This window comes from Ranitomeya imitator, chromosome 1, assembly GCF_032444005.1.
Source record: "Ranitomeya imitator isolate aRanImi1 chromosome 1, aRanImi1.pri, whole genome shotgun sequence".
Taxonomy (NCBI): Eukaryota; Metazoa; Chordata; class Amphibia; order Anura; family Dendrobatidae; genus Ranitomeya; species Ranitomeya imitator.
The window spans coordinates 523,523,516-523,547,494 of NC_091282.1; the positions used below are offsets into that span (position 1 = coordinate 523,523,516).

The 23,979-nt window shown below is 49.4% G+C and overlaps 1 protein-coding gene across 2 annotated transcripts in view; it reads right to left on the bottom strand.

Moving 5' to 3' along the window:
• The window catches only part of ECPAS (Ecm29 proteasome adaptor and scaffold), a 290,433-nt gene that overhangs the window by 222,086 nt on the left and 44,368 nt on the right, over window positions 1–23,979 (bottom strand). For both annotated transcript variants that reach the window (XM_069766926.1, XM_069766915.1), the window contains exons 9-13: window positions 21,352–21,471; window positions 21,161–21,246; window positions 18,989–19,067; window positions 15,840–15,889; window positions 15,682–15,748 (exon numbers count right to left, since the gene is read on the bottom strand). In XM_069766926.1, the coding sequence (XP_069623027.1) occupies window positions 15,682–15,748; window positions 15,840–15,889; window positions 18,989–19,067; window positions 21,161–21,246; window positions 21,352–21,471 (402 nt within the window). The remainder of the gene's footprint in view (window positions 1–15,681; window positions 15,749–15,839; window positions 15,890–18,988; window positions 19,068–21,160; window positions 21,247–21,351; window positions 21,472–23,979) is intronic.

Below are 23,979 nucleotides of genomic sequence, written 5' to 3' on the forward strand. Positions count from 1 at the left end.
AGAAATGCAGTAGGAGTATTAAATGAAAGACAATAAAACTATGTCAAAACCAAAGAAGTAACAACAAGCCAAAAGGCTAACAGGGTGGGTGCTGTGTCCCCCAATGATTGGCTCGGAGAAAAGGATTTTACGCCGAGTACACAAAAATCCCTATTTTTGCCTCATTGGGGAACACAGACCGTGGGACGTCCCAAAGCAGTCCCTGGGTGGGGACAACATCAGATCAGGCCGGTGTAACCGCTACTTACAAGTGCGTCACCGCGGCCTGCAGAGTCCGCCTCTCATATGTAATGTGACATGCTATACGCTCATATGTTGTTATTGATCTCCTACTGCTTTTGCACCGAACTGGTTAGCTGAGAGCCAGCAGGAGGGTGTATACTGCAGGGGAGGAGCTAACTTTCCTTGGTTCACTTAGTGTCAGCCTCCTAGTGGCAGCAGCATACACCCACGGTCTGTGTCCCCCAATGATTGGCTTGGAGAAAAGGATTTTACACTGAGTACACAAAAATCCCTATTTCTCCTACGCCTCATTGGGGGACACAGGACCATGCACGTCCTAAAGCAGTCCCTGGGTGGGGAACAACATAGCTGTTATTACCCCATGCACCATAGATTTATAGCTAAGGTACTACTGCCCACTGCAGAATGCGCCTGCCAAGGGCAGCGTCTGCAGAGGAAAAAGAATGAATATGATAATGCTTTGTAAAAGCATGCAAGCTTGACCAGGTCGCAGCATTGCAGACCTGTTGATGAATGGCCCAAGAGGCACTCACTGACCGAGTAGAGTGGGCCTTCATCCCAGCCGATCGGATCCACTTGGCTAGAGTGGCTTTGGAAGCGGGTAAGCCCTTCCGTTGTCCCCCTGGAAGCACGAACAGGACATCTGACTTGCGGAAGGGGGTCATCCGTGAGATGTACCGTCGAAGAGCCCTAACCACCTCAAGAGTGTGCAGAGCTGTCTCAACGCGATGGACTGGTGCCGGACAGAATGAAGGCAGAAAAATCTCTTCATTGAGGTGAAATGAGGAAACGACCTTGGGTAGAAAAGCGGGAGAAGTCCTCAAGCCTGCCTTATCCGGGTGAAAAATCAGGAACGGGGATAGGCAGGAGAGAGCCGCCAATTCCGAGACACGCCTGATCGACGTAATAGCCACTAGAAAAACTACCTTCCAGGAAAGGAAGGTTAGAGAGACGTCCTGCAGTGGCTCGAAAGGGGCCCCCTGAAGAGCTCCAAGGACCAAATTAAGATCCCATGGATCCAAAGGCATTTTATAGGGAGGCGCCATACGAGAAACTCTCTGAATGAACGCCTTAACCGGTAATCTGGTGGCAATTTTTCGTTGAAAAAGGACTGACAGTGCTGACACCTGTCCCTTGAAGGAGCTTAGTGCGGAGACCCTATTCTAGTCCTGATTGGAGAAAATCCAATATGGAAGGGATGGAAAATACCAGAGGGGATCGTCCACGGGCGTTGCACCACGTGCAGAAGATTAGCCAGATACGGTGATAAATGCGCATGGACATGGGCTTTCTAGCACTAATCATGGTGGAGGACACCTCAGGGGAGAATTCAGCTTGGGCTAGAATCCAGGATTCAACGGCCCCGGGGTTCTGGTGGTAAATTGGGCCCTGTGAGAGAAGATCCATGCGTTCTGGAAGCCACCAGGGGACGTCGGCGACCAGCTGAACCAGTTCCACGTACCATGCCCGGTGCAAATAAGATTACGGGTACCCCCTCTCCCCTGATCTTCTTGATGACCCTCGGTAGCAGGGGGAGAGTAAGAAAAATGTACGGAAGGCGGAAATAATGCCACGGTAGAACCAAGGCCTCTGCTCCGATGGCACGTGGATCGAGTGATCGGGCAATGAACTGGGGGACCTTGTTGTTGAGCCTTGAGGTCCACATCCGGGGTCCCCCAGCGATGGCTAATCTGAGGAAGTCCGCCGCCCAATTCTCCACACCTGGTATGTGGATCGCTGAGATCGGCGAATGGATGCGCTCGGCCCAGCGGAGGATGTGGGTGACTTCGAGCATGGCCATCTTGCTGGGGGTTCCCCCTTGGCGGTTGATGTACGCCACCGCTGTGGCATTGTCGGACTGGATCCTGATGGGTCGACCCGCGAGGAGATGCTGAAAACTGAGCAAAACTAGTCTGATCACTCGTATTTCCAGGATATTGATGGGAAGGTGCGACTCTAGAGTGGACCACCGCCCCTGAGCTGTGTGTTGGCTGAAGACTGCACCCCAGCCCAAAAAGGCTGGCATAGGTGGTCACCACCAGCCAGCGCACTGGGAGAAAAGACTTCCCCTGGTTCAAAAAGGATTTCAGCGTCCACCACCTGAGGGTCTGCCTGACCTGTCAAGACTGACGGAAGCGACGGTAGAGAGAAGACGGGTTCCCGTTCCAAGTCGACAGCAGCGCATGTTGTAAGGGATGGAGATGGAACTGCGCGAACGGAACCGCTTCCATGACAGCTACCATTTTGCCAAGAATGTGCATGCTGAAACGAATGGAGTGAGAGACTGGTCGGGAGAGACTCCGTGCTCCCTGCTGCAAGGCCGAGGCCTTTCCTGGTGGGAGAATGACCAAGCCGCGGGAAGTGTCCAGGGCCATTCCCAAGAAGGAAATCCGCTGAGCTGGAACCGGGGAAGATTTTTCAAAGTTTATCTTCCAACCCAGGCGAGAAAGAGTATCCACCGTGATGTCGATGGACTCCTCGCAGGCTGGATGACGGGCCTTTTATCAGCAAGTCGTCCAGGTACAGAAGTACCACCACTCCCCGAGCATGAAGGATAGCCATGACGGCTGCCATAACTTTGGTGGAAACTCTGGGAGCCGTGGCAAGGCCAAAAGGTAAGGCCACAAACGAAGTGATCCTCACGAAAGGCGAAGCGAAGGAACGGTTGATGAGTGGGGAAAATTGGGATGTGGAGGTAAGCATCCTTGATGTCTATGGATGTTTTTTCCATGGATGCGACGACAGAGCGGAGGGATTCCATTCTGAAGCGCCGAATTTTCACAAAGTGGTTCAGAAGCTTTAGGTCCAGTATCAGTCGTAGTGATCCGTCCTTCTTGGGGACCCCGAATAGGTTTGAGTAAAACCCTTTGGCCTAGGGGAACCGGAATGATGACTCCGTCCCCTTGTATAGCCCTTATGGCCTGGAGAAAAGTCGTTGTCTTTGTTTCGGGAGGACATGACTGAAAGAATGGTGTCAGGGGGGTGGGGTGGGGGATAGTTGGGAAGAAAACTCTACTTTGTATCCGGAGGAAACCAGTTCTCTGACCCACTCGTCGAGAACAACCGAGAGCCAGGCTTGACGGAACAAAAGTAAACTGTCGCCTACTTGGTCGATGTCCCCCAGATGTTGCAACGAGACATTGAGTGGAAGGTCTAAGGGATCTGGATCCCTTAGATCCAGATGACCTCGGTCTGGGTTTCCAGCTACGGTTAGGTCTGTATGAGACCTGGGAGCCTCTGTCTCCACGCGAAGCTCGTCATGATCTGGAGGAAGCGAAAGGACCATAATCGAGGTTGTTGTTGATACCGAAATGGCCGGGTAGGCTTTTGTTGGGGAAGAAATTTACTCTTTCCTCCGGTAGTGTCAGAGATGATTTGGTCTTGCTTGTCACCGAATAAGCAACGCGCTTGGTATGGCAGAGATGTCAAAGATTTTTTATTTTTTTTTGGAAGCCGAATCTGCGTGCCAATCTCTGTGGCTCTTCTGATAGAGACTGCATTTGCGGCTGCTTGTACAGCACAATTAGCCGCGTCTATTGAGGCATTAACTACGAAGTCCCCGGCTTAGCGATCTGGTTGGCCAGGTTTATCACCTCTGGGGGGAGATAACTGTTGTGGATGGTTGTGGTCAGAACCTCAGCCCAAGCGACCATAGCCTTAGCCACCCAAGTAGCGGCAAAAGATGGAAAGAGCGACGCCCCTGTCACCTCAAAGACAGATCGAGCCAGGTAGTCAATTTGGCGGTCAGAGGGATTTTTGACTGAAGAACCGTCAGACAAGGAAAGGAGCGTCTTGGAGGCGAATTGCGCTACTGCAGGGTCCACTGAAGGAGACTGCAGCCAGTCCTTCATTAGTTCCTGAGCGAAGGGGTATTTGGACTCAATCAGCTTTTGACCCGTGAAGCGTTTATCGGGCCGGTCCCTGTGTTTCTGGACAATGTCCTTAAATTCAGGATGAGTGACAAATACCCTTTGGACACGTTTTGACTTTTTGAAAGACACCACGTGTTCCTGAGTGGAAACGGATTCCTCGTCCACCTTAACCCTCCGTCAGGGGCAACTGATCTGACAGGCGCAGCTCTCTTAGTTTCATTTCTCTATTTTCAGTGGTTTGTCTGGGAAACACCATCCTCCCAGTACCTTCATAACTTTAAAGGCTGTGTGAAACCTGAGAAGCCTCTTGTGCTGCAGAACTGCAGGAGATCAGATATCAGTGTTTTGGCTTCTCAGGCTTATTGCCCCTGAATGCGTCACACCTTTGATGATTAGAATTTGCTGTTTTTATTCATCCCAATTGTTTTTTTAGCTTGTTTTATGAATAGCTAGTGCTAAATTTGTGGATTTGTCATAGAAGGTTTTGTTAGAAATAAGAGTGTGCTTCTCAGGCACATTGCGCCCTAACACATATTCTCTCTCTTGCTTCTGCTTTTCTTATGAAATGGCGAGGAGAATATTTGACTTGTCCAATGCCCTTCATGTTGAGCAAGTGCAAAATATACTGCTTGATGATGAGACAGACCCCTTACAGCTAGAAGATTTAGGGGAAGAAAGTGACATTGATTCAGAAGATGATGTGGAAGAATGTCCAGATGTCTGATACAGATCAAGATGGAGAGAGTGAGGAGGATGCTCAAGACATAGAAACATATTACTTTTCTGGTTATTAAACATTTTTTTTTACACCTGATTATGTGTATTCTCATTTATTACATTCCTATTAAGGTAACTGATCCCTTTTAGAGCATTGAAATTTTTAAAAAAAGGAAAATATAGCCAATTTTCTAGCCTGTGCCGGACAGGCGCAATGCCCCTAAATTCGTTATGAAACATATTGCCCCTGACGGAGGGTTAAGGGTCTTGTTGACCGCCTCAATGAGAGAACCAAGCGTCTCTTGAGAAGTTGAGGAATCCTGAACTAAATATGCATCAGACTCATATTCAGAGTCATGTGCATTGTGGTTCTCAGGAGGAGGGGAACGAGACATTAAACTTGCGGAAGCTTAAGGACAAGCATGGCCGTGGACAGGGGACGCGACATGGGTCCGTTTTCTGGCACCCTGAGCCCTTAGTGACAGGGAGCGCCCCCTGCTGGTGAGCGGATCCGTACCGTCGCCAGAGTCCTCTGTGGTAGACAACAGGGCGTTTTGACTTAGAGAGGGAACCCGAAGGGAATCTATTGCCTTGGCCAGTGAAGTCATAGAACGCAACGAGGAAGCGGCCCACTCAGGGGGACTAGGTTCCGCAGGGTCAGAGGCGGCGTTGGTGGGCGACGGGAGGTGACTGCACACAGGCCAGATTTGTGAGCTCGAGGCAAGGCAGTATGACAAGTGGCACATGAGATAAAAAACACAGTGTGCTTTTTTGTTAACCTTTTTGGCCTCTTTAGGGTGAGACAGTGTGCCTTTAGAGATAAGGGCCAGATCTGCAGAGCATGCGCTGGCAGGGAAAGGGTTAAGCTCTGCTGCACAGCTTACCCGGTGTCCCCGATCCTGTGCCTGTGTCCTCAGGGAGGAATAGATCGGAGCAGTCAGGTCAGCGTTTTCGTCCGGTTTTCCCCGCCTACGTGAAGTCCCAAGACGGCCCGCAAGTTTTTGCAGAGCGCTTCTCGTTCCAAACGAGAAGCGTCTGGATAGTGGGCAGGGCTCCGGCGGTGGGCGGGGAATTAACCTTGCGGCCTAGTCCAGCTGAAAAGCCAAGGATTAAATTTCCGGAGCCTGCCGGCAGTGCGCGCCGTCGTGCCGCGACGGAGCACCGACTGACCACTGCTAGCGTCCAGCCAGCGGCACCTCTCCCCGGGAACCAGAACCACACCTTCCCACGCAGGCAACGTGAGGAAGGGGACTACTCACCGCCACCGAGTAGTAATGCAGCCTCCGTTACGAGGGTATGCGCTCAATCCTTCCTCCCTTTGCTGGGGGGTGGAGAGGACCCTCCGTTCATCTTCATCTGTGCCTGCCACAGGGGACTTACGGCTATCGTGGGGTCTACGTGACGTCATCAGGTGAGGGCCTTGATATGCGGTGGAGCCCAGGAGAGGCACATAAGAGCCAGAACTCTATGTGCTCGCCATCTTAAAGGAGGGAGATCGGAACCGTATAGGAACCGTCGCCCCAAGTGTAGATTAGGCGTGCCCCATTCGTCGCAGGAGAGGATACAGGGAGGTATACTCGCTGTGCTCGCCTGTTGGGGGATCGGGGGAGAGCGGACCCTTGAAAGGAATCCGTCGCCCCCTTCACTCCATTAATCTACTATATAATTGTCTAAGGGTCACTTCCGTCTGTCTGTCCTTCTATCTGTCACGGATATTCATTGGTCGCGGCCTCTGTCTGTCAAGGAAATCCAAATTGCTGATTGGTCGCGGAAAAAAAGCCATGACCAATCAGCGACGGGCACAGTCCGGAAGAAAATGGCCGCTCCTTACTCCCTGCAGTCACTGCCCGGCGAACGCATACTCCCCTCCAGCCACCGCTAACACAGGGTTAATGCCGGTGGTAACGGACCGCGTTATGCCGCGGGTAACGCACTCCGTTACCGCCGCTATTAACCCTGTGTGTCCTCAACTTTTTACTATTGATGCTGCCTATGCGGCATCAATAGTAAAAAATCTAACGTTTAAAAAAAAAAAAAATCATTATATACTCACCTTCCGGATTCAGCCCAGGCCTATCCCGCTGCTCGCGACGCTCGGGTCCACGCATTGCGGTCTCGCGAGATGATGACATGGCGGTCTCGCGAGACCACTACGTCATCATCTCGCGAGACCGCAATGCATGGACCCGAGCATCGCGAGCAGCCACATTGGCGCGGCATTTAAATCCCGCTTCGCTGATTGCTCGCGCCCAGCCGACGCGACGAATCAGTGACATTGGCGCAGGATTTGAATCCCGCTTCGCTGATTGCTCGCGCCCAGCAGGCGCGCGCGACCAATCAGCGACATTGGCGTGGGATTTGAATCCCGTTTCTCTGATTGGGCGCTACCAATCAGCGAAGCGGGATTTAAATCCCGCGTCAATGTCGCTGATTGGTCGCGCGCGCCTGCTGATGCGTGACTGGGCAATATACTACGTGGCTGGGCAATATACTACGTGGCTGGGCGTGACCAATCAGCGAAGTGGGATTCAGATCCCACCGCAATGTCGCTGATTGGTCGCGCTCAGCCGGCACGACTAATCAGTGAAGCAGGATTTAAACCACGCTGCTATTAACCCTGAGTGACCAAAAATAATTTAAAAAAATAAAAAATCATTATATACTCACCTTCTGTTGGCCCCCGGATGAAGCCCAGGCCTTTCCCGCAGCTCGCGACGCACGGGTCCATGCAGTCTCGCTTCACTGATTGGTAGCGCCCAGCACGAGCGCGACCAATCAGCGACATTGGCGCGGGATTTGAATCAGCGACATTGGCGCGGGATTTGAATCAGCGACATTGGCGCGGGATTTGAATCCCGTTTCGCTGATTAGTCGCGCCGGCTAAGCGCAACCAACCAGCCACATTGGCGCGGGATTTAAATCCCGCTTCGCTGATTGGGCGCTACCAATCAGCAAAGCGGGATTTAAATCCCGCGCCAATGTCGCTGATAGGTCGCGTGCGCCTGCTGATGCGTGACTGGGCAATATACTACGTGGCTGGGCAATATACTACGTGACTGGGCAATATACTACGTGGACATGCATATTCTAGAATACCCGATGCGTTAGAATTGGGCCACCATCTAGTTAAAAAAACAGGATTTTTGGTTGCTTACCGTAAAATCTGTTTCTTGGAGCCTCCATTGGGGGACACAGGAACCATGGGTGTATGCTGCTGCCACTAGGAGGCTGACACTATGCAAATAAAAAAGTTAGCTCCTCCTCTGCAGTGTACACCCCACCGACTGGCATTATACTCTTCAGTTAGTGAGAAAGCAGTAGGAGATAATGAACAAGGTTGAAAACCATAAACACAAACTTGAGAACTGTAAACGTGAGAACAGTCATAGAACATATAACAGAAACATTGGGAGGGAGCTGTGTCCCCCAATGGAGGCTCCAAGAAACAGATTTTACGGTAAGCAACCAAAAATCCTGTTTTCTTTATCGCCTCTCATTGGGGGACACAGGAACCATGGGACGTCCCAAAGCAGTCCCACGGGCGGGAAAACAGACTTCCATCAGGTCAGAGGACTCACCACTGCCGCCTGCAAGATCCTTCTGCCTAGGCTGGCGTCCGCCGATGCGTAGGTATGGACCTTGTAAAATTTGGCAAACGTGTGGATGGAAGACCAAGTTGCCGCTTTGCAAAGCTGTAGGGCGGAAGCCCTGTGGTGCACCGCCCAGGAGGCACCGACTGCCCGGGTAGAGTGAGCCTTAATCCCAGGAGGGGGCACTCTGTTCTTGACCCGGTAAGCCTCCAAAATTGCCATTCTGATCCATCAAGCAATAGTCGCTTTGGAAGCCGGCTGGTCTCTGCGCGTGCCATCAGGAATGACGAAAAAAGAATCCGCCTTCCGGAAAGAGGATGTTCTATCCAGATAGATCCTTACTGCCCTGACAAGGTCTAGCTTGTTCAACGATCGCTCCAGAGGATGAGTCGGGGCTCGACAAAAAAGGAAGGTAGAACGATGTCCTCGTTGAGGTGGAAGGTGGAAACCACCTTAGGAAGAAAGGAAGGTGGGGGCCGGAAGAACACCTTGTCCTGGTGAATGACCAAAAACGGAGGACGGCAAGACAAGGCCGCCAACTCGGAAACGCGGCGAATAGACATGATGGCCACAAGAAAGGTCACCTTCCAAGATAGAACTGATAGAGGAATCTCCCCAAGAGGCTCGAAGGGAAAAACCCTCATAACGTCCAGTACAAGGTTTAAGTCCCATGCGTCCACAGGAGCCCTGTACGGCGGGACAGCGTGGGCTACTCCTTGAAGGAAGGTCTTAACCTGAGGCCAAGAAGCTAAGGTCTTCTGAAAGAGGATGGAAAGCGCAGATACCTGGCCCTTCAGGGAGCTGAGAGCTAGGCCCAAATCCAGTCCTGCCTGAAGGAAGGCCAAGAGAGAAGGCAGAGAAAAGGACATGGATGGAACGCGGTTGGACTCGCACCAACGGAAGTAAGCCTTCCAGGTACGGTAGTAGATCCTGGAAGACGAAGGCTTCCGAGCCTGAATCATGGTTTGAATTACCCGGTCCGAAAGGCCGGACACTCTTAGAACCGCGGTCTCAACAGCCACGCCGTTAAACTGAGCGACCGAGAATTCGGGTGGCAGATCGGACCCCGAGACAGCAGATCGGGCCTGTCTGGAAGGCGCCAGGGAGCGTCCGCGGGAAGGTTGACGAGCTCCGCGAACCAAGCTCTCCTGGGCCAATCCGGGGCGATCAAGATGACTGGCACCCCTTGCGCTTTGATCTTCTTCAACAGTTTGGGAAGTAAAGGAAGGGGTGGGAACAGGTAGGGCAGCCTGAACTGTGACCAAGGAATGGCCAGAGCATCGACGCCCACTGCGAGAGGATCGCGAGACCTGGAGACGAACTGCGGAACCTTCCTGTTCATTCGGGACGCTGTGAGATCCACGTCCGGAGTCCCCCATCGAAGACAAATCTGATGGAAGACCTCCGGATGCAAGGACCATTCCCCTGCCGCGAGGCCTTCGCGGCTGAGGAAGTCGGCGGCCCAGTTGTCCACGCCGGGGATATGCACCGCGGATATCACCGGAACCGTTGCTTCTGCCCAAAGGAGAATCTTGGATACCTCGGCAAGGGCCCAGGAGCTCCGGGTCCCCCCCTGATGGTTGACATATGCCACAGCCGTGGCATTGTCCGTCTGGATCCGGACTGGCAGGCCCCTGAGAATCCCCGGAAGGACAGAAAGATGGCCCGAATTTCGAGGACATTGATTGGCAGAGTTGATTCCTGCGACGACCAACGGCCCTGAACCGTCAGGTGACGGGAAAACCGCACCCCAGCCGATCAGGCTGGCGTCTGTTGTGACCACCTGCCAGTGAACTGGAAGGAAGGACCCGCCCTGGGAGATGAGAGGTGACGTTAGCCACCAGTTGAGAGACCGCTTGACCCGAGAAGAGAGTCTGATCGGCCGATCCAGGGAGAAGACAGACCTGTCCCACTGAGACAGAATGGCTTGCTGAAGGGGGTCGAGAATGGAATTGGGCGAAGGGAATTTCTTCCAAGGTAGCTACCATCCTCCCCAGAACCTTCATGGCCGATCGGAGGGAGGGAGGCCGAGGACCCTGGAGCAAGCGTATGTCCCGACAAAGAGTGGATCTCTTGTCGTTGGGAAGGAAGACTCTGGTCTGACGAGTGTCGAATAGCATGCCCAGAAAGATGATGCACTGAGAAGGAATAAGGCAGGACTTCTTCCGGTTGACCAGCCACCCGAAACGGGCTAAGGTGTCGAGAACAATGGACAGGTTTTCGTGAGCCTGAGAAAAGGACGGTGCCTTGATGAGGATGTCGTCGAGGTATGGAAATAGGACCAGGCCTCTGACTCTCAATATGGCCATCAGCACTGCCATGATCTTCATAAACACCCTTGGAGCGGTTGCGAGACCGAACAGCAGGGCGACGAATTGAAAGTGTTCCCGTTGCACTGCGAAGCGCAGGAAACGGTGATGTCCGGGAAATATCGGGACATGGAGGTAGGCGTCCTGTATATCTATTGAGCATAGAAATTCCTGAGCCTCCATGGAAGCAATTACTGAACGAAGGGATTCCATCCTGAAGTGTCTCAGGCGAACTCTCCTGTTCAGCAATTTGAGGTCCAGAATGGGGCGAACCTTGCCGTCTTTTTTCGGTACCACAAAAAGGTTCGAGTAGAAACCCGTGAACCGTTCTTTCTCTGGAACGGGAACGATTACCCCGGATTTGAGCAGAGAAGCGATGGCTGCGAAGAAGCCCGAACTAGAGCGGGATCTCTTGGAGGCCGGGATTGGAAGAAACGATCCCTGGGTCGGGAGGCGAACTCTATCTTGTATCCCGAGGATACAACTTCCCTGACCCATGCGTCCTCTACTGCGGAAATCCAGACGTCCCTGAAAAGGAGAAGACGGCCGCTCAACCTGGGAGTTGGGCTGGAGTCTTGCCAAGAGTCATGCCGAGGTGGATCTTCCAGTCCTGGGCCTGGAGGATCTACCCTGGGAATAGCGAGGACGCCAGGACGGAGTGGGCCTAAAGGACACCGCCTTCTTCTCTTGACGTGCCTGTGGCCTCTGTTGCTGCTGGGAAAAGGAGTTTGACGCAGCTTAGCCTGGGGGAGAAGAGAACTTGTACCCCCGGTGGCGTCCTTAATAATTTGATCCAGCTGGGAACCAAAGAGGCGAGAGCCCTGGAAGGGCAGACTAGTGAGGGACTTTTTAGAAGATAAGTCCGCCTGCCAGGCCTTGAGCCAAACGGTGCGGCGGATGGCAACGGCATTGCTGGAAGCCTGAGCCGCACAAGACGCGACATCCAGGGAGGCAGAGACCAGGTATTCACCGGCGTGGGAAATCTGGTTGGCAAGCTCCGCCAGTTGCACGGGAGGCGCCCCGTCCAGGATACCTCGACGGAGCTCTTTGGCCCATTTGGAGATGGATTTAGAAACCCAAGTGGAAGCAAAAGCTGGGCATATAGCCGCTGCAGCCGCTTCAAAAGCTGACTTCGCAAAGGATTCTATAGCCCTATCGTTAGAGTCCTTCAGAGATGCTCCGCCGGACAGAGGAAGCACCGTGTTGGTGGACAGCCTGGACACAGGTGGATCCACCGAGGGAGAGACCGTCCAGTTGGCGGTAAGTTCTGGGGAAAAGGGATATAACACACCCAAGCGTTTTCCCCTCTGAAAACGCCTAGTGGGGTTCTCTCTCTTTCTCTGGACATGATTTCCTCGAATTCAGGATGAGGAGCAAAAAACTTGGAAGGTGGTTTGGCCCGTCTAAACGAAACCGCCTGATCTGCGGGTTCCGTAGAGGGATCTTTTATGCCACAGGATTGGTTTACTGCCCCAATGAGATTCTGGACCATCTCCCTCATGGTGGCGATTTGGTTAGAATCCAGCTCCGAAATATCCTCCGAGGGCGCATCAGAGAATGCCTCGCCTGACTCAGGGGAGGAGGGTCGAGGGGACGCCGACCGCAGGGGAGGGCCGTGTGGCGAGATGGAGCGAGAAGAGGACTCAGACCGACGTTCCTGTCTGGACCTTTTGTGGCATATCAAGGAGGGCTCGGGCGGCGGTTCCTGCGACCCGCTGGCCACGGCAGGGGTCTGCAGGGGTAACCGATCCAGCGCGGACACCAGGGTTTGAGACACCTGCGTTAAATCGGCCACAGATTGTGACAGAGAGGCGGCCCAGACTGGGATGGGGGGGGATCACTCTCGGGCGGAACAGCCGGGGAACCCTGGGCGGTGGGAACAATCGGGTTGCTGCAGGACTGACACAGTGGGGAGGACTGACCTGAGGTAAGTTTGCTGTTACAGGACGAACATGCAAAGTACGTGACTAAGGCAGTAGATGAAGAAGAAGTAGGGGGGCGAGAGCGGCCCCCTTTAGAGGTAGACATTTTTAGAGAACCCTGAAGATGCCAGTGGGTTAGGGGACAGAGGACAGAGGGGGGTGTCAGTCTGCAGTGCAGCTACTCACGGACCCGGTCCTGGAAGATGTCCCACTGGTCCTCGGTGGAGAACTCCCCTGAGGTGCTGTATGTCGCGATGCTGAGGCCAAAGAAGGTGCGGGCGAAGGAGCGTGGCGCGCTGCGGGGGCTGCTGCTGTGGTGTGAAGCGGTGCGCACACCAGAAGAGTGTCCTCACGAGGAAGGGGGCGGAGCCAGACACAGAGGCGCCGGTGGGCAGGACATAGCAAGTCGGGCGGGAAAAAGCCCGCCCGCAGAAGCGGAAGTGGGGATCCGAAAAGCCGGAAGTAGGCCCCGGCCGAAGCCTAAATTAGGAACCGGCGGCCGGCAAAGGAGCCGCGGCGCCGGTATAGCCGGAACAACGCGCCGCAACGGAAGGCTGGCGGCGCTGGCACCGCAGCCTGCCAGGCTGCGCCGCATAAGGGCGCCGCAGATAAACACCTCCTGCGGCGCGAGAGCAATGCGCCGCAGCGAGAAGCACGCGACAGCCAGCAGGGCTGCCGCGCTGAGAATGTGCCAGGGTAAAAACCGCAGCGCCGGTAGTGCGCCGCAGAAAGAGCTAACGGCAGTCAGAGTTGAAAGTTAGCAGCTCCCTGGAAGAAAGTGCTGGGGGGAAAGAGCGCGGCAGCCTAAAAGGGGGGCCCCGCGCCGAAGAGCAGAAGGCCCCAGGAAGAAATGTGATGACACCAATAAACTACCGGCCGCGCCGATGAAAGATACAGGCGATGACCGGTAAGAGAGGGTCACCGTCTGGGAACCCCTAGCAAGAAACCCCCCCCTATCAAAGATCTGGGATGGGAAGGAGGAAATACTCACCTAACACATCCCACGCCGGTACGAACCTTAAAAAGGGGGCGAGACGTCCAGGGAGCTGATGGACGTCCTCGTCTCCTCAACCGACAGGCTCTGGTGGGCGAGTGCGTGGGGGACGGAGCCAGGACCGAACTTCTAAGCACGCTTGTGTGCTAGGGTCTTGGTCCTGGTGAGGGATCTATGAGGATACGGGGTGGCAGTACACGCCGTACTCATAGTCCGTATTGTGGGAGTACAGGTGTGACTGCTCACCCTGTATCCCTCCGGAAAACCTGAAAAGGAACGACGCACATTGAGGTAGATAAGGGTCTAATGAAAGACCCGTGTCCACCTCCTACTGACACTAAGCTAAACTGAAGAGTATAATGCCAGTCGGTGGGTGTACACTGCAGAGGAGGAGCTAACTTTTTTATTTGCATAGTGTCAGCCTCCTAGTGGCAGCAGCATACACCCATGGTTCCTGTGTCCCCCAATGAGAGGCGATAAAGAAAATTTTTTTACAGAAAATCAAAAAGGTAAATAAAAACGTTGGGGTCTGAAACAGACCCAAGTGCCTCCTACAGACACTAAGCAAGAACTGGTTGAATATTGCCCAGTGAGAGGGTGTATACTGCAGGGGAGGAGTTAGGCCATGTTCACACAGTGCGTTTTTTACTGCGGAACCGCAGCGGTATTGCCGCTGCGGTTCCGCAGCAGTTTTCCATGCAGGGTACATAACAATGTAACCCTATGGAAAACAGTCACTGCTGTGCACATGGTCCGTAATTTCGTTTAAAAAGCCGCGCAGAATAGCTGCGGCAAAAAAGAAGGAGCATGTCACTTCTTTTTCCTGAACCGCAGCGGTTCTGCACCCATAGACCTCCATTGTGAGGTCAAAATCGCAGTAAAACCCGCAGATCAAAAATATATCTGCGGGTTTTACTGCGATTTGATGTGCAGAACCGCTGCAGCAGGAAGTGCGGGGAAGCGGGCGGAAGTGCGTGGGCGGAGTGTGGCTGCCCCCCCGTGCTCCGATCCCGCCCCCGTGCTCCGATGCGCCCCCCCCCCCCGTGCTCCGATGCCCCCCCCCCAGTGCTCCGATGCCCCCCCCCGTGCCCTAATCTCCCCCCCTTATACTTACCCGGCGTCCCGGTGTCCGTCCGGCCGTCTTCTCCCTGGGCGCCGCCATCTTGCAAAATGGCGGGCGCATGCGCAGTGCGCCCGCCGAATCTGCCGGCCGGCAGATTCGCTCCAAAGTGCATTTTGATCACTGAGATATAACCTATCTCAGTGATCAAAATAAAAAAATAGTAAATGACACCCCCCCCCCACTTTGTCACCCCCATTGGTAGGGACAATAAAAAAATTAAGAATTTTTTTTTTTTTTTTTTTTTTTTTTTTTTACTAAGGTTAGAATAGGGGTAGGGGTAGGGTTAGGGGTAGGGTTAGGGGTAGGGTTAGGGTTAGGGTATTTTCAGCCATTTTAGCCCTAAAAAGCTTCCTAGGAAACACACAGTCTCTGCATAGAAAACTGCATAAAAAAAAGGATAAAAAAACGCATCAAAAAACGCATCAAAAAACGCATCAAAAAAGGACAAAAAAAGGACCAAAAAAAGGACCTGCGTTTTCTGCCAAGAGCTGCAGTTTTTTTTTAAAAAACTGTCCTGAAAAAAAAAGGATGGAAATCCTGAACGTGTGAACATACCCTTATTCTTTCTGTATTACTTAGTGTCGTCCTAGTGGCAGCAGCATAACACCCATGGTCCTGTGTCCCCCAATGAGGCGTAGAAGAAAACTGATGTGTGAAAGTAGTGACACACTTTGGGCACGGGCATGTTATAAATTCTGCCGTCAGAGACTGACAACGGCATTTAACATGTTAACAGCTGTAGGTGGATCGCGATTCCACCTGCGGCTATTAGGGGCACATGACTGCTGAACAGATCGCTTTTACAACATAACACTCTTTGTTTACGGCTGTATTTCCAGCAATTTTCTGTTGAATAGTCATCACATACAAAAAAAAATCTGCTATTATGGGACATACTAGAATCTTCTCACCTTCCTCATGGCTTCAAAAAACTGCTGAACTAAAGCAAGGTCCTTTGTGAAAAGCTGAGGCATCCGGCTAGATAAGAGATTAAAAAAGCAAAAATTCAATGTAATGACAGTTCAGAGTCTGGGAAATTTATCAGACAGTATTGTAGTAGTAAACATACCCTGAAAGTTTGCCGACTGCCGAATAAGCCATGGAAAGCAACTTTGGATCCTTGACAGAATTAGGAAATAAAAATTGTAAAAACATAATTCCACCAAAAAAAATACATGTTTCACATTTTAACTAAATCAAGGCATGAATAAAGAAATATCAGACACAGTGTTACCCGCTATCAGTGTGCTAGTATAACAAAAATCCAACAATGCTACTGTTTAGGATTTTAAATGAAAATAAAATATTGTTCCTTAATAATTCCAGTCTTTTTAGAATGATCAGAAACATCAAGGTTTTTTCTTTTTTTTTTTTCTTTTCCTTCAGCATGTACCTTTACTCTACATGATTCAACAATATAATATACAGTAGCATGAAAAGTACCGTACTAGGTATATGCAAATTTTCTCTTTAAAAAGCCCTGAAACTAAGAACAAGAATAGTGAGCAAAGTATGTAAGACTAAAAAATTAAAATACATTGCTCACAAAAAAAAAAAATAAAGGGAACACTAAAATCCCACATCCTAGATGAAATATTCCAGTTGTAAATCTTTATTCATTACATAGTGGAATGTGTTGAGAACAATAAAACCTAAAAATGATCAACGTAAATCACAACTAATATCTCACAGAGGTCTGGAGTTGGAATGATGCTCAAAATCAAAGTAGACAAATGAAGTTACAGGCTGATCCAACTTCAGTGGAAATGCCTCAAGACAAGGAAATTATGCTCAGTAGTGTGTGTGGCCTCCACATCCCTGTATGTCCTTCCTACAATGCCTGGGCATGCTCCTGATGAGGCGGTGGATGGCCTCCTGAGGGATCTCCTGCCAGACCTGGACTAAAGCGTCTGCCAACTCCTGGACAGTCTGTGGTGAAACGTGACATTGGTGGATGGCGCGAGACATGATGTCCCAGATGTGTTCAATCGGATTCAGGTCTGGGGAACGGGCAGGCCAGTCCATAGCTGCAATGCCTTCATCTTGCCGGAACTGCTGACACACTCCAGCCACATGAGGTCTGGCATTGTTCTGCATTAGGAGGAACCCAGGGCCGACTGCACCAGCATATGGTCTCACAAGGGGTCTGAGGATACCTAATGGCAGTCAGGCTACCTCTGGTGAGCATATGGAGGGCTGTGCGGCCCTCCAAAGAAATGCCACCCACACCATTACTGACCCACTGCCAAACCGGTCATGCTGAAGGATGTTGCAGGCAGATCGCTCTCCACGGTGTCTCCAGACTCTGTCACATGTGCTCAGTGTGAACCTGCTTTCATCTGTGAAGAGCACATGGCGCCAGTGGCGAATTTGCCAATCCTAGCGTTTTGTGGCAAATGCCAAGCGTTCTGCACGGTGTTGGGCTGTGAGCACAACCCCCATCTGTGGACGTCTGGCATTCAGACCATCCTCATGGAGTCAGTTTCTAACCGTTTGTGCAGACACATGAATTTGTTTTAGTCTTTGCCTGATGAAGAGACCTGTGTAGTCTTGAAAGCTTGCAATTTGTTACCATCTTTTCAGTTAGCCATTAAAAGGTATCAACCACTGAGGACTCTCAATTCTAAATATTTTGCAGACACATGCACATTTGTGGCCTGCTGGAGGTCATTTTGCAGGGCTCTGGCAGTGTTCCTCCTGTTCCTCCTTGCACAAAGGCTGAGGTAGCGGTCCTGCTGCTGGGTTGTTGCCCTCCTATGGCCCCCTCCACGTCTCCTGGTGTACTGTCCGGTCTCCTGGTAGCGCCTCCAGCCTCTGGACACTACGCTAACTGACACAGCAAACCTTCTTGCCACAGCTCGGACTGATGTGCCATCCTGGATGAGCTGCACTATCTGAGCCACTTGTGTGGGTTGTAGAGTGCGTCACATGCTACCACGAGTGTGAAAGCATAACCAACATCAAAAGTGACCAAAACATCAGCCAGAAAGCATTGGTAATGAGATGTGGTCTCTGTGCTCCCCACCTGCAGAACCACTCCTATATTGAGTGTGTCTTGAAAATTGCCAACAATTTCCATCTGTTGTCTATTCCATTTGCACAACAGCATGTGAAAATGGTTGTCAAACAGTGTTGCTTCCTTAGTGGACAGTTTGATTTCACAGAAGTTTGATTTACTTGGAGTTATATTCTGTTGTTTAAGTGTTCCCTTTATTTTTTTGAGCAGTGCATAAGGTAAAATTTCTAAATTTAAAATAACATAATCATGGATTTTCTTCCCTTATAGCCAAAATATTGCCATTACCCTTGTAAACCAGCGTCCCGCTGTCTACATACATTTGGCAGATGTGATTCAATAGTAAATAATACAATATTTTCTGGTAACAGTAAATGAACAGAATTCTGAATTTGCTTTCAGGTGGGTAAACACATTAGATTAACAGTAGCCGAAAACACAGATTTCAGCTGTGCTTCAAGAGTGGTGTCTAAGCTAATATTTTACTCACAATATCTGACTGGATCCAAGATTTAAAGGGAACCTGTCAGCAGGATTGTGCACAGTAAACTACAGACCGTGTCAGGTCAGCGCCATTATACTGATTGAAATGATACCTTGGTTGATTAAATCCGTCTTGTGGTTGTTGCTTAATCTTTATTTTCAGTTATTTTGAGGTTATTCAGCTAGGTATATATAGATCCTATAGCTGCTGTTGCGCTATCTCCAGCAAGATGGCGGCGCCAGCGCATTAGCAGCTATTGGATCACCTCTATATACACCGATAGCTGCTACTGCGCAGGCACGGCTGGTGCCATTTTCAAATTCTTTTTTTTTTTTTGCACTATCTGAATAACATCAAGCACAGTTATTATTAGGACAGCAAACATGCCATTATGCTGCAGCAGAAGGGTGTTTTTTCAGTATGTACCTATATTCAGTATGTACACTAGGGGGCAGGTCAGTGAGGGATCAGTAACTTGTCAGCAGTCTGCATTATGAATACCTAATCAGAGTATCACATGAAGACCCCCGCTCCAGGCCGCCCCGCAATACGGGCACATCATTAACTGAAAATAAAGATTACACAACAACGACAACACAGATTTCATCATCCAAGGTATCATTGTAATCAGTATAACGGCGCCGACCTGACACTGTCTGTGGGTTACTGTGCACAATCCTGCTGACAGGATCCCTTTAAAGAAATATAGAATCCTTACCTCTTTGTATTCATTAATCAGTTTTGTAAGCCCATTCAATAGCATAGGACCTAAAGGCTTCATTTTAGCATCCGGGCACCTGTTAGAAAGCAAAATAAATGTTAATTTGGTAATTAATATCAATAAAGTAACCAATTAAAATTCAGGGAACCTGTAATATTGACTATAAAATTACATATTGTTTTACGTCCAGACCAGAAAGGATGTTTTTTTTTTTTAAAGCGAATCTGTCAGTAGTGTCAACCCTCCTAAGCCATTTATATGGGCATGTGAGTAAAATGACACATTGGTATCTGCAATCTGATGTCTTTTTCAAAACAGATACACATTTTTCTTATTAATTAAAAGAGTTGTTGTTAAGATCTGTAGGCCGGACATAGATCTTCCCGAAAATCAGCATCCAAAACTTATTTTAAATTAAATGGGGCATTATCAGTGTGAGACATGTAACAACCGACAGCCTGTTCTCCTAATCTGCACCTCTCACATCATCTAAAATAAGCCCTGGAGGCACACTCTCAACCTGAACAACTCATTTGCATATGAAGAAAAACGTGGATTTCTCTGAAATAAGACTAAAGGTACCGTCACATTTAGCGACGCTGCAGCGATCTAGACAACGATCCCGATCGCTGCAGCGTCGCTGTGTGGTCGCTGGAGAGCTATCACACAGACAGCTCTCCAGCGACCAACTATGCGAAGTCCCTTGGTAACTAGGGTAAACATCGGGTTACTAAGCGCAGGGCCGCACTTAGTAACCCAATGTTTACCATGGTTACCAGCGTAAACGTAAAAAAAAAAAAAACACTACATACCTACATTCCGGTGTCTGTCCCCCGGCGCTGTGCTTCTCTGCACTGACTGTGAGCGCCAGCCGGAAAGCACAGCGCCGGGGGACAGACACCAGAATGTAAGTATGTAGTGTTTGGGTTTTTTTTACGTTTACGCTGGTAACCAGGGTAAGCATCGGGTTACTAAGCGCGGCCCTGCGCTTAGTAACCCGATGTTTACCCTGGTTACCAGTGAAGACATCGCTGAATCGGCGTCACACACGCCGATTCAGCGATGTCTGCGGGAGTCCAGCGACGAAATAAAGTTCTGGACTTTCTGCGCCGACCAACGATGGCACAGCAGGATCCTGATCGCTGCTGCCTGTCAAACTCAACGAGATCGCTAGCCAGGACGCTGCAACGTAACGGATCGCTAGCGATATCGTTCAGTGTGAAGGTACCTATAGGATCACAAATATCAAGGAATCATTAGCCTAGTGTGCATGTCATTTTCTGTACAAATTAGATAAAAGATTACTAAACCTGACTGTTTGGTGGCCTCCTAATTTCCCCCAACAAATGAAGTTCGGGGAAAGAACGATGCAGCCTGTTGAATTTCGACACTGCACAGAAGTCTGGAGGAGGTCCTTTATAGAGAACACCGGTCACTTGCCTGATCCGATCCTTCCTATGTTTGTGAGCGCCGGGAAGGAGCTGTCCATAGAATGATTATTTGTCTGACATCTATGTACTGGGTATTGGGGTCTTCAAATAGAGCAAGGCAAACCAAAGACTAATGATAACATGCCCAGGGTGTCATGCATGGTATGCCGCGGACATCACCTGACCGTTTGAAACCAAACACAGGTCTCAGCGATCACGCTGCGGTTTTGAATGCAGATTACTTTCTGCTGGGGTAAATTCAGACCATGCAGTGACATGCGCTGGATCACGATAAATGCAGGGATGTGAGTGTAGTCTTTTTTTTTTTTTGGGGGGGGGGGGGTTAAACATACCATACCAAGTACTGATGAGCGAACATGCTCAGATAAGGTGTTATCCAAGCATGCTCGGGTGCTAACAGAGTATCTTGGGCGTGCTCCTAAAATATGGACGAGTCCCCGCGGCTGCATGTCTTGCACAACACATGCAGGGATATCCTGTTTGTTAGGCAACCCCTGCATGTGTTGCGACTGTCAAAGAGCTACAAGACACGCAGCAGCGGGGACTCGTCCATATTTTTTGAATACGCCAAGGACACTCAGATAACACCTTATCTGAGTACGCTCGCTCGTCATCACTAATACCTAGCCAACGGTATAATTATTGTTTTGCCCAGGCAACCTCTTGTCATGCGTTCTTCATAACTATAAAAGTATTCACAGTTATTTCTGGTACTTACACTCCACAGATATGGTGCACAAATTGCAGTGACAGCAATCTTAATTTTGCATTTGTGTTTCCACCAAAAAGCCCATCATAGACCACCTGCAATAGTGTAGCACAAATAAGACATGGTATTGACATATCAGGAAGGCAGCAAGATGAGACTACAGAACAAAATATATATCATTTGCAGGAAAAACACAATACCTGTATATTAGCAGGAAATAACTCAGCCGCCAATCTTGATCTCAGGAGATGGGGGACAATTTTTAGTTTAACACGAGTACTGACGGGATCTCTCTTTAGCTCTGGCTTTAATAAATTTCCCTTAAAAAAAAAAAAATAATAATAATAATAATAACAAGTGTTATTTTAATTACCTTGAGAATAATTACTTTCCGACAAAAGACTTGTCTTTGATGCAGACTCAGAAACGGAGCATGCATCATTAATAGCAGATGATGAGCGTGTGTTACACAGCAATCAACTGCCCACGCTAGTCAAGTCCTCAAATGCCGCGGTCACTCTAACAGCAGTATTTAATCTCTTCATGATATTTGATATACCAATATGTCATAGTTTGGTAAGGGTTACAGATCCGTAGAGAAACGTAATGGAGATTGTGCGTAGCACAGGAGCTATGCCAGCACCATCGCCGCCGGGATCTCAGCTTACGTGACATCTGTGCCCCGGCTGTCACAGCTAGTAGCACGGACCTCACTGCCCCTGGCTGTTTAACCCTCTAAATGCTGCGATCGATATCGAACCCAACATCCAGGAGACTAGGAGAGGAAAGGGGCTCCCTCTTCCATCCGAACAGCAACCCCACTATGTAATCACAAAGTCCTGATAGTCATCATGGCAACCCAACCTCATGGTTTTCCCGCGACGGTGGACAGCTTAGACCATTCCAGGAGCATGGTCTAAGAGGCTTCGGTCAGTGTAATACTGACAATCTAAAATGCATTGAGATGATGATGCACCATGTATATATAATATATATATTGTATATGTAGACATTACTGGTGTGCATATATTGGGACTCGGTCCTTTTGTCTGCCCTTATTCACACACCGAGGTCAACTCTGACGCATGGTAAGGGTTTTTAATTTTAAACAGTGTAGGACCGTCCTGATCAGAGTTACTGTGTCGTGGTGGGATGGCTTTTATGCTATTTGTGACCAAAAACAGTATTACCAAGAACCCTGCGTTATTTAAATGCACTTTTGCTTTTCACTTATTTAGTTACAGCAGGTTTTTTGCTCATTTTGTTTCTTGCTGGTTTTATGCGCTTTTTGGCCAATGTGGACATACGCTTTTGTGTTGCATGTATACAAACTTAATCCAAGCTCAGTTTTTGTGTTTTTTCTTTGTATTTTTGTATTTTGTGCAAGCCGGGGTGTGGCCTCCCTTTCCTGAGCTGGTAATTAAATTTAAAAGCTTCCACAGACTGGTGTCCACTGGTTGGGACCCGGTCCTTTTGTCTGCCCTTATTCACACACTGAGGTCAACGCTGACACATGGTAAGGTTTTTAACCCCTTCATGACCCAGCCTATTTTGACCTTAACCCCTTTACCCCCAAGGGTGGTTTGCACGTTAATGACCAGGCCAATTTTTACAATTCTGACCACTGTCCCTTTATGAGGTTATAACTCCGAAACGCTTCAACGGATCCTGGTGATTCTGACATTGTTTTCTCGTGACATATTGTACTTCATGATAGTGGTAAAATTTCTTTGATAGTACCTGCGTTTATTTGTGAAAAAAACGGAAATTTGGCGAAAATTTTGAAAATTTCGCAATTTTCAAACTTTGAATTTTTATGCAATTAAATCACAGAGATATGTCACACAAAATACTTAATAAGTAACATTTCCCACATGTCTCCTTTACATCAGCATAATTTTGGAACCAATTTTTTTTTTTGTTAGGGAGTTATAAGGGTTAAAAGTTGACCAGCAATTTCTCATTTTTACAACACCATTTTTTTTTAGGGACCACGTCTCATTTGAAGTCATTTTGAGGGGTCTATATGATAGAAAATGCCCAAGTGTGACACCATTCTAAAAACTGCACCCCTCAAGGTGCTCAAAACCACATTCAAGAAGTTTATTAACCCTTCAGGTGTTTAATAGGAATTTTTGGAATGTTTAAATAAAAATGAACATTTAACTTTTTTACACAAAAAATTTACTTCAGCTCCAATTTGTTTTATTTTACCAAGGGTAACAGGAGAAATTGGACCCAAAAAGTTGTTGTCCAATTTGTCCTGAGTACGCTGATACCCCATATGTGGCAGTAAACAACTGTTTGGGCGCATGGGAGAGCTCGGAAGGGAAGGAGCGCTATTTGACTTTTCAATGCAAAATTGACAGGAATTGAGATGGGACGCCATGTTGCGTTTGGAGAGCCACTGATGTGCCTAAACATTGAAACCCCCCACAAGTGACACCATTTTGGAAAGTAGACCCCCTAAGGAACTTATCTAGAGGTGTGGTGAGCACTTTGACCCACCAAGTGCTTCACAGAAGTTTATAATGCAGAACCGTAAAAATAAAAAATCATATTTTTTCACAAAAATTATATTTTTGCCCCCAATTTTTTATTTTTCCAAGGGTAAGAAAAGAAATTGGACCTCAAAAGTTGTTGTCCAATTTGTCCCGAGTACGCTGATACCCCATATGTGGCAGTAAACCACTGTTTGGGCGCATGGGAGAGCTCGGAAGGGAAGGAGCGCCGTTTGACTTTTCAATGCAAAATTGACAGGAATTGAGATGGGACGCCATGTTGCGTTTGGAGAGCCACTGATGTGCCTAAACATTGAAACCCCCCAC